General features: G+C 33.9%; 1 protein-coding gene across 1 annotated transcript; it reads right to left on the reverse strand.

Moving 5' to 3' along the window:
• Positions 1–1,522: 1,522 nt before the first annotated feature.
• On the reverse strand, positions 1,523–5,318 carry LOC134240096 (collectin-12-like; the record flags this gene model as incomplete). Its single annotated transcript, XM_062722197.1, has 3 exons — positions 5,268–5,318; positions 2,275–2,365; positions 1,523–1,763 (listed from the first exon to the last, which is right to left on the reverse strand). Coding segments are annotated over exons 1-3 (383 nt in total), but the record flags the coding sequence as incomplete, so codon positions are not given.
• Between the last annotated feature and the right edge of the window lie 5,911 nt (positions 5,319–11,229).

Below are 11,229 nucleotides of genomic sequence, written 5' to 3' on the forward strand. Positions count from 1 at the left end.
TCTTGTGTTCACTCATGGCTATCGTATTGATCGTGAAATTTTTTTGATTGTCAAAAATTTTTCTACGATTAACACGATTAGATTTTAATCGTTATCATCGCATCAAATCGCATTACATTGTAACTAATCTTAGCTGCATCGAAAATAAGTGCGTCTAATCTGGCTTTCATATCGTGATTATCGGGATCGATCTCGGAAAGGACAAACATCCCGATGATTAGCGATTCGTTGCGATGTCTCACGTCCTGTCACTATCTGTGACGCTCTGCGTGGTCCTACTGCTCACGTGCTGACAGAGTATTTTTCCGCTCAGATACGAGTTGATACGGACATATGAGAGTAAATACCATTAGACACGAGTGTTAACGCTTTGTTGCGGATGTTCACGCTATATTACGAGTACATAACCTTGCAAAAATAACGGGGAAATTAAACGCGTTTCTTTCCCCTATTGAAAAAAGATTTCTGAGTTTAGGAAAAATATTTTAAAGATGCCATTTAAAATAAGCACGAAAAAGGAAAGAGGAGGGAGATCCTATCTCCATCTGAACTTGAACTTGATAAAATAAGAAAACACTTATACTGCTGCTTTTATTCTACTTCGACAGCAATACAAAATAAACATAGTTACACTACAAACACTACGTTCATGACGTTGTCATCAACCTCAACTTCTTCCATTATTATTCATTGTATGTTTACATTTCAATAGATAAAAATATAATGGACTCAGTATAGCCAGATTTTTATACGTATGTCGGGGTACAATCGTTGCTCAAAGCGTGTTCTATCTTGCTCCTGATCGTCAAAGACATTGCAATGAACGTGTTATTCTGTCGCACATTAGCGCAAGAATGCGCGATGAACGTAATATATCGCAAGGGTATGTATTAAAACGTAGAAGATCGTTTCTAATCGAGAACTCGGATCGTGATATTCGTGACAGATCGAGGTCCTTTTATCAACTAAATCTTTATAATCCTATTGGAACGTAATTCATCATATCTGAACGATAGTCTGATCGTCAGAGATCTCGTCACGTGAAATTTATCCATTGCGAACATAGCGCATAAAAGCATAACGAAACTTATGAAAGCGCTCCTATGCGCATCTCTATGTACCTTGGCCTAAAATTCAATAAATACTCTGCGATCAACTACGATTGATCAGTCGTGACGTGCGTAACTGACCGCAAGACAGTGGGAACTTAGCATAAGTAATTGATTTTGAAAATAAATTTAAAAAGATTCAAACTGGACTCGAACCGGGAACTTTCGCATGCAAAGCGAGAATCCTTCCCATCCGACATCGACGAACTTCACATAGCAAGAAAATGTTGAAAGGACGTTTGATTTTAAAAAAACTGATCATACATTGTATACATGTACCCATCACGTCCAACAATGTACATTGTAAAAATTTGAAATGTCTAGATAAGCCTCTTGTTCACTCAAGCTTCTCAAATTCAAGTCTCTGCTGTTGATAGGACTTTACATGTACAAAAAAGACATTTTTGTCTTACAGGATGTCTCTTTCGCACAGAAAGACATTCAAGAAATTACAAGGTCGGTCGTTCCACTTTCCGTTGTAAGCCATATCGATACAATCCAATGCTTTGTGTGGTACAACGTAATTGTCCGGGTTCATACCGCCCCAGTTCGTGAATCCAATGGCCGTTTTCGAGTGTTCCCAAACAAACACACCTTCTTTTTCCTTATCATTACCCCCAATCCACGAGGTACAATCGTAAGGATCTGTGCAGACTTGATGCAGAAAAAAAGATAATGTCAGATATATGTGGAGAAAACGAAAAAATTTTCAGCTCAAAAAACAATTGAACAATAAAAAAAATAGTAGCGGAGCAAACTCGGATCTCCAAAACAAGATGGGATTAGGCGCCATGGAAAAGTGAGTATCCCCTCGAGACCGGTCACATAATTTATTTGAAGCAAAGTATATCGTTTAAATGTACATATTTGTCAATTTGTATTAAAACAGGAAACATTAGTTTAGTCAAAACTAGCAAATTCTAAATTTAATATTCTATTGATAATAAAAAAAGCTTCAAACAATACACTGAAAGTAGTCAGTACGCAAGCAAACGTATGGCGAACGCTAATTTTTAAATTTCATTCGCTAAACATTAAGTGATATTTATCAAGGTTTGAAGCTATGACCAATATAAAATTTGATGTGAGATACTAGTATACAGGTTACTCTTGATGGTTCGAACTTTGATCTCTCGAAGTTCATGATTTTACGTAAAACACTTACAAACATCTTTAAGACTGTTTTCTGTAATCCAGGTGTTTTCATCCAAGTCGTTGATTTCCACTAGGTAGGAATTATGTGTGTAACATGACTCCTATAATAATTCCAAAATATGTAACATGAGTTCTAAAGCGATATACAATCTGAAATAAACACAAAGGAAACATATACTGATCATCTGCGGATGACAAAGCATTCTATCACTTGTATCATAAACATTAAATATATGGAAATAATATTTCAGCTCCAAATGCTACTGTATTAAAAAAAACCTGAGAATCCAACAAAACCCTGAGGAAGTACTGAGTTGTACTGAGAAAAACCTGAGTGGTACTGAGGCTACTATTGAGAATATGAGGAAGTACTGAGTTGCTCTGAGGTTTTATTGATTGATTGATTGTATACTGTTTAACGTCCCTCTTCAGAATATTTCACTGATATGGAGACGTCACCATTGCAAAGGGCTGCAAATTTAGGCCTATGCTCGGCACTTACGGCCTTTGAGCAGGGAGGGATCTTTATCGTGCCACACCTGCTGTGACACGGGGCCTCGGTTTATACGGTTTCATCCGAAGGACCGCCCCATTTAGTCGCCTTTTACGACAAGCAATGGGGTACTGAGTACCTATTCTAACCCGGATCCCCACGGGACACTGAGGTTTTCAATGTGCATTAAGTTGTGCTACTGAGGTTTTTACTGAGGCTACTGAGGACATACTGAGAGGCACTGAGGTGTTCCAAACACAATAATATGACAACAAGAGGCCCATGGGCCTTATAGGTCACCTGAGCATTATGCAACAACTTTCAAGTGATTGAGTATATAAGTATATAAGTACAGCCCCCCCCCCTCTATGGTACTACTGTCCGTGGGCCTTGAAATTCACAATTCTGGAAGATTAGGGCCCTTGCTCATAGCTAAATAGGTAGTTCATATGCTTAATACCCAGTAGCAGAGAAGGAATATTCAAAGATTTAATGTTTTTTCAATATTTAATCAAAAGAACCCCGCCCTAACATCAGAACCCCTGACTCTGGGGCCATAAATTCACAATTTTGGTAGAGGCATTCTTGTTCATCATAACTATGTACTTAGTTACTTTATTTAATACTTTGGAGCAGAGAAGAAGATTTTCAAAGAATCCGTGTATTTTCACTATATAATCAAAACAGCCCCACCCTAACACCAGAACCCCTGACCCTGGGACCATAAAATTCACAATTTTTGAAAAGGCATTCTTGTTCATCATAACTATGTACTTAGTTACTTTATTTAATACTTTGGAGCAGAGAAGAAGATTTTCAAAGAATTAATGCATTTTCACTATATAATCAAAAGAGCCCCGTCCTAACACCAGAACCCCTGACCCTGGGGCCATAAAATTCACAATTTTAGAAGAGGCACTCTCGCTCATCATATCTATGTACTTAGTTAGTTTATATAATACCTACGAGCAGAGAAGAAGATTTTCAAAGAATTTGTGTATTTTCACTATATAATCAAAAGAGCCCCACCCTAACACCAGAACCCCTGACCCTGGGGCCATAAAATTCACAATTTTAGTAGAGGCACTCTTGCTCATCATATCTATGTACTTAGTTAGTTAATGTAATACCCAGGAGCAGAGAAGAAGATTTTCAAAGAAAAAATGCATTTTCACTATTTAATCAATAGAGCCCCCAACACCAGAACCCCTGACCCTGGGGCCATAAATTCACAATATTGAAAGAGGCACTCTTGCTCATCATAACTATGCACTTAGTTAATTTATTTCATACCTGGGAGCAGAGAAGAAGACTTTCAAAGAATTCGTGTATTTTCACTATATAATCAATAGAGCCCCACCCTAACACAAGAACCCCTGACCCTGGGGCCATAAAATTCACAATTTTGAAAGAGGCACTCTTGCTAATCATAACTATGTACCTAGTTAATTTATTTAATACCCAGGAGCAGAGAAGAAGATTTTCAAAGAAATGATGCATTTTCACTATATACTTATTTTGCCCCGCCCTAGCACAAGAACCCCTGACCCCAGGGCCATGAATTTCACAATTTTGGTAGAGGACTCAATGCTGATTACAATCATACAAACAGTTTGCCTGCTTGATGTCCAGGAGTAAAGAAGAAGATTTTTAAAGATTGAATTAATTTAAGTGGTTTTTGGCCCCACCCCCCAGGCCCCAGGGGGGCAGGGATCATGAAATTCACAACTTTTGTTCTCCTTCACCCATAGATGTTTTGTGCCAAATTTGGTTGAAATTGGTTCATTGGTTTCAGAGAATAAGCTGAAAATGTTCAAAAGTTTACGACGATTGACGACGAACGACGCACGACGGACGACGACGGACGAAAACAGATAGCAATAGGTCACCTGAGTGACTCAGGTGACTTAATAAAATAATATTACCAGTGGGTAGACAAATAATTGTTTTTTGTACATAACTATATTTTCCTTATAGTATTTGATTTACGGAACCACCAACCCTATTTAATATTCAAGTACTTATTATATAATTGTAATGTTTATCTTTAAATTTATTATTTTTTTCATTTTCTCAAGTTAAATAATCAATGCAAGAAATGTCATGTTTGTATTTATTGTCAGTAACAATAGATATTGCTACACTAGGTCTATTATTTATATAGAAATTAGAATTATTATTATATATACTAGACACGATTTCTTTGTAAAGATTACCCAGGCATGAATTGAAAACTACTTAATATGCTCATCTATTTTTAAAAATATGGTGTGTCTCGACCTTATTTGAATTGGAATTGATAACAAAATTTAAATTCATCTCATTTTTAAGTGTTAAAAATGTATCTCGCAGTCAATTGCAAGAGTATTCAAAAATCCTTAATTTTCCAATTTTCTCCTATTTTTACTGGTAATTTCATCTTCTGGAAAAATAGGAGTAGAGTTTTCAAGTCCTTTTATAAGCTAAGCTGGTACAAAACATTTATCTAATATTTTGCTATAATAACTTACCACATATATTTGATATTGGGTGAAAAAGCCAGCAGCTTTTCCAGCAGACATTTGGATCGTGACATCAGAACAATGTATAGTTTTCTTATGAAATACTGTATTGTGTCTGCTATAGAGACATATCTTTTAACTGGTTTGAAAGCATTTTCTTGACAATGGACATTTTGAAAAGATATCAAAAGATTTGACATAAATTCCCCATGAACTTAATTTTTCAGCCAGTGGAATTCTGTGTATTCTGCAAAGTAAAGTTAAATTAAATTAACTAAAACTTTTAATAATCTACTTTCGGCAAAATCTTACAATGAAATTAAATAGAAATTGATAGCGAGAAGTTTATTTTTAGAAACAAAAATTAAAATCATTGCAAATTAATCAGGTAGGTTTCAATCTTTACGATGATCCTCGTAGTCACGGACACCTGTCCGCACGTGTCACAAGTGGAGACTGTGTTTGTGTATTTTTTGTATATTTTATGTGATTTGGGAGGTTTTTCAGCCCAGGGGTGACAATTGGCTGTGTTTCACTGTGTATACACACCACTGACGTAACATCCGTACAAAAAGATTGCTGGTTTTCATTATAAAAAAACTGATTAAAACATTTTATAACTTGAGATAAATACTGATGAAAGTTACATGTTGAATGAGGTAATTTTTGTTTTCTTTTCTTTCTTTTTTTTTTGCGGGCAATACTGACTTAACGGGAAATTTCTTTACCCTTTAAAATTAATTTTTAAAAGCAATTTTTATCTGTATCTAATGAAAATTATTTCTGGTTTTTCTACTATAAAAAAAAAAAGAACTGAGGTTATATTACATTGTAATAATATCAGGTCCTGGCGTATCTAACATTTCCAAGCATTATTTGAATTATGTCTAAAGTACATGAAGAATATGATTGAATTCACTATCTGTGTGCGATTTTTTCTCAACTAAATAAATTTTATTATCATACTGATTAAGGTAATCTTCGTTACTGTTTGGATTGAATTTTACATTAAAATTTTTCGAAACATATTAACAAGAATATCTTAATTTGATACACAAAAAGAACTCGTCAAGTTTTCCACCCACGGATTATATAACTTCCTATATAATGTACCCCCTCCCCTGTTAAAGAATATCTTGACATCTTTTTTTTTATGTACTTCAACCCCGAAGTTCAATTTCTATAAAATATATCTATATTAATGAATTCGATAAACTATATGTGTAATGTTTTCATGGTGGTACAGTATTCATAGTATTTTGTGATTTTATGTCAAAGCCACAAAAATCTATCTAAGTCAAGATCAATAAATAATGTACACCGTCACTCATAGAAAAGGATTAAGTTATTGATGAGCTACATGTGGAGAGAAATACATAGATAATGTACATCGCAATACCGTACAATCATGCAAAATTTACTGCCTTCAAGAGAGTTAAGAAAATGGTTTCCAGTTTATTAATTTCTATCTCTAAATATCTAATACATTATCAGGAAAATACCCCCAACCCCCTCCTTAACACTATGTGTAAGTAAATTGCTTTGTATAAATTTATAGATTATCAGCATTATACATAATTAATTAATTGAAGAATTTACATTTGAACTCTCATTAATATGAAAGCTTTTCCCATGACAATTAGGCATAATAAAGATTGAGATGATTTTTTTAAGCATCCGCCAAATAAGCCTGTAAATATAAAAAAAACAGTTTGATAACCCGAAGGCTCTACATGTATTAAAGTCGGCCTGTGGGCGTGAACATACATAATTCACTAATTCTTTTCGACTGTTTAACATTGATATGTGTAACGTTAATTTTCTTTGCAAAAGAACTGTCTTTGTGCATTAAACCGGTGCCAGACAACTCACCGAAAGACAGGCCACCGACAAAAGTGAAATTCGCCGAATGGACAATTCACCGACAATATTGTCGGTGAGTAGAAATTCACGGACAACGTATAATAAATGTTAGATGTCATGTTAAGTATTCATATATATAATAAACATAATCAAAGATGTATAAAAAAGTTTTTCTTTGTCTTTTTGTATATCATTTAACTTTAAGTTCTATTAGGCAGCGCATGATATATACTTTGTGCGACTAGACTCGCGTCAATCGTGCAGTGCCCCCCCCCCCCCCCAGTCATTGAATAATACCGTTAGTAATTTTGGTCTGTTTTATGTGATATTATAATAAACAGGATATACAACTTATATGAAAATGCATGTGCGATACTTTATACTTCAATTCATCTATTACTTTTAAAATGCTATTTGTAGATGTGTCAGTGAACTTAAACGTGTTAAATATTTTCCATCTTTTACTCGATCTGTACATTACTCTGCTCAATGTATAAATCGAGAGTGAAATAAAATATAACAGCTGTGGTTTTTAGAACAAATGTATACCTGTTGATAAGGCCAGTAAAATGATAGGGTATTGTCAGAAATGAAACAATGTATTTATGTTTTACGCACATGTACATTATTTTTTTTTACTTGTCTCCTCAGTATGAACTACAGCATGTCATGGTCACATGAATCGTTGGCTTTTCCATGTTAAACACGTGATTGTCTGCAAGCATGGAATTAGGTGCTCGTGTACTTACTAACATGTCAGATGTCAGGGGGACATTTTTATTTCAAATTACCGCTTGGCTTGGTTTGAAAATATTTTATTGTTTAGTTGTTACAACAAAAGAATCGGACACAAGTTCTTAAAACTTAGAACATGCATCCTCTCTAACAGAAAAACATCTCCCAGGCAGAGTGTTTGCTAAATTATAATAGGTAACACTGTTATTACCTTGGAAATCTGTCTCGAAGTCTTACCTTGTGTATTTTTATTATACCGTTTGTGTACGAAGCGATGCATTGTGGGTCAAAATTACTGCGGCAAGAAATTTTATGATCTAGGCAAGTCAAAAAACTTGTTTTCAATGCCGATGGAATTCTCGCGGCGCTGCCCTACACTACACGGTCATTGAGAATAGAAGTGAGATACAGTTATTTGGACATTAGTTTTTTGACTTGCTTAGATAGCCGAGCGGTCTAGCGCGCTGTTCCTGCACTGCTAGGAGACAGATTCCGAAGGTCGAGAGTTCAACCCCGGGCTGGGGCGGAAGTGGGTATCCATGTAAGAGTGAATTTCTTTGTGCTTTCTATATTGATATTTCTTCACTTAGGGCAGTTATGTTAGTTTAAGAGTTGTTGTAAAACGTGCTTTATAAATAATAATTAATTTCATTACAACATGTATTGGTAACAATCCTCTGTTAAAACTAATGTCCAAATAACTGTATCTCACTTCTATTCTCAATGACCGTGTAGTGTAGGGCAGCGTCGGGAGAATTCCATCGGCATCGAAAGCAAGGTTTTTGACTTGCCTAGATAGCCGAGCGGTCTAGCGCGCTGTCCCTCCACTGCTAGGAGACAGATTCCGAAGGTCGAGAGTTCAACCCCAGGCTGGGGCGGAAGTGGGTATCCATGTAAAAGTGAATTTCTTTGTGCTTTCTATATATATATATATATATATATATATATGTACATGTTTCTATTAATATTCAAATTTGTTTGAAATAACAGACTAAATCTAAGTATATATATATATATATATATATTCAAAAAATTATTTTTCCTTGGTATAGGGATAAAATAAAATCCAAATTCAAATGATAAACTCAAACTTTTATCTAAAGCGCTTTCGCCCCATGCGGGCTCATCAGTAGATTTGAAATTGTAAACAAGTTACATTATGACGTCATTCTCGTGACGTTATGTAGGCAACGTTAAACATAATGATTGTGACGTAATAATAATCACAGTTAAATGAGGCGCACAGATATAGACTTTACCGTAAAGGCAGACATGACATGCGAGTCTAAAAACGTTATTTATTGTATTACATGTGCAGGATGTGGACAACTCTATATTGGGGAAACTGGAACCACACTACGTACACGTATCTGCATACACAAACAGCACATTAACCAACCTGAATACCGTAAAATAAATTTAAGCGGACATATTGATATTTGTGGCCGGGGACAATTTTCAGTTTTTCCGTTTTACCAACTTTATACAGACAATGTGGTGCAATGACGAGAAAAAGAGAAATACTTTATAAAACTGTTAAAACCATCACTAAATAGTTCACTTAAGACATTTTTATATTTTTGTAAAACACTGACATTTGTATGCAAACAATATGCTTATTTTCTTTTAACTCATGTAAAAGTTTCCTCTTTCAGTATTGTGACGTCATTGTATTGTTTTTGACGTTACCACCAGATAACGTTATTACGTCAAAAGTTTAAATTGTTTAAAACGTCTGAAGAAAACAATGAAAGTGCTTACGTTTTAACAAGTGTTGCCTTTTTATTTTATTTTATATATATATATATATATATATATATATATATATATATATATATATATATATATATATATATATATATATATATATATATATACACCAATTGCAATATTATATATATCTGTAAAAGTTTGTTTACTCATAAACTATCTTTAAGCAAATATTTTTTAAATATGCTGTGGATTGCGTGCAAGATTAATTACTGATTACTTACTTAATTAATTTAATAGGCACCAGAGAACAATGGCCCTGATTATTTGAAAACACTTTCTGTTGAAAAGAGGCACTATCTTCCATCAGCTCATACATTCCAAAGGAGAGTGTCTGAGAGAGGAACGAACGACAACTCTGCATGGGAGATTGGAGAGGAGGGTCCATGTTTTTGGTGATTTCACTTTAAAGACCCAAATTTCTGTGCTGTTCAAAAACATGCTAAATTATACCATGAAATGGTACCAAAAAATAATTAGTTGTTCAATTTTTGTACGGACTTGGACCTTGAGGTTTTCAATGCATTTTTTATATATCTACAACAAAAAGCTTCATCCATGCAGTATTTACATGATGAAAGAACAACATAAGTCCAAACATTTAATCTGGATGGCTAAGATGTGAAGAAAAAGCCTGGCATTACTGGAAAATTCATTCTGCGAGAGGAATAATGAATTGAAGCTGATAGTGAAGTGATTTTCATTCTCCGTCTTAAAAATATAAAACTTATTTTACTAACGGATATATAAAAAAAAATTATGGTTAAAACAAGGCAAAATTGTCTGTCCCTGGCATTTGTAGTTCTTTGTTATAAGCATGTTTTATAGTATATGTATATCCAGATGAGATGAGTAAAATATTGTTATCTTTCATTATAAATAACAAAAAAGACCAATAGTTATATTGTCTTGAACCAAAAAAATTGGGAGTTGAAAAGTTATGCAAAATACACAATGACATACACATCATCAAGTGCTAATAATGTGAAAAATACTATTACCTGTTTCTTTTTTATAAACATGACTACAAGTATTACATCACATGTATATTGAAGGGATAATTATTATGTTCAAGGTTGTTTACCGGTATTTTTTTTTTTTTTTTTTTTTGAAATGTGACAATTTCACAGAGAACTTTGATGTCACGGTATATTGATTTGATTAATATTTAAATTAAATACTTAAATTTATGAAAATGAATGAATTGCATTTTTATTATTTAAACTTGCTTTAAATCTATGACACTGATTTTTTCCATGTGATATTTTTTGTTTACAATTGGATTGAATCAATGATTCACAATAGGATTTGAAAATATTTTGGACTTTATCAATTCATGTTCTTTATTGTATTGTAGAACCATAACACCTCTTGTAATATGGTTCTACAATACATCAGTGGACATGATAAAGTCCATAACTTTTTCATGTGTTCTGTAGTGAATCCATTCAATCCAATTGATTAAACATTTTTTTGTATTAAATCTTTAAATAAGTTTTGGGGAGATAATCATATTTCAAAACTTCATGAGAAAAAAATAACAGCGTGGACCCCTAAACAATTGATTTTCTGAAACTTTTAGTGGATGTCTGACTTTAAATCT

Source organism: Saccostrea cucullata, unplaced genomic scaffold, assembly GCF_032062105.1.
Source record: "Saccostrea cucullata isolate Sc308-1 unplaced genomic scaffold, CSIRO_AGI_Scuc_v1 ctg4179, whole genome shotgun sequence".
In the NCBI taxonomy this organism is placed as follows: Eukaryota; Metazoa; Mollusca; class Bivalvia; order Ostreida; family Ostreidae; genus Saccostrea; species Saccostrea cuccullata.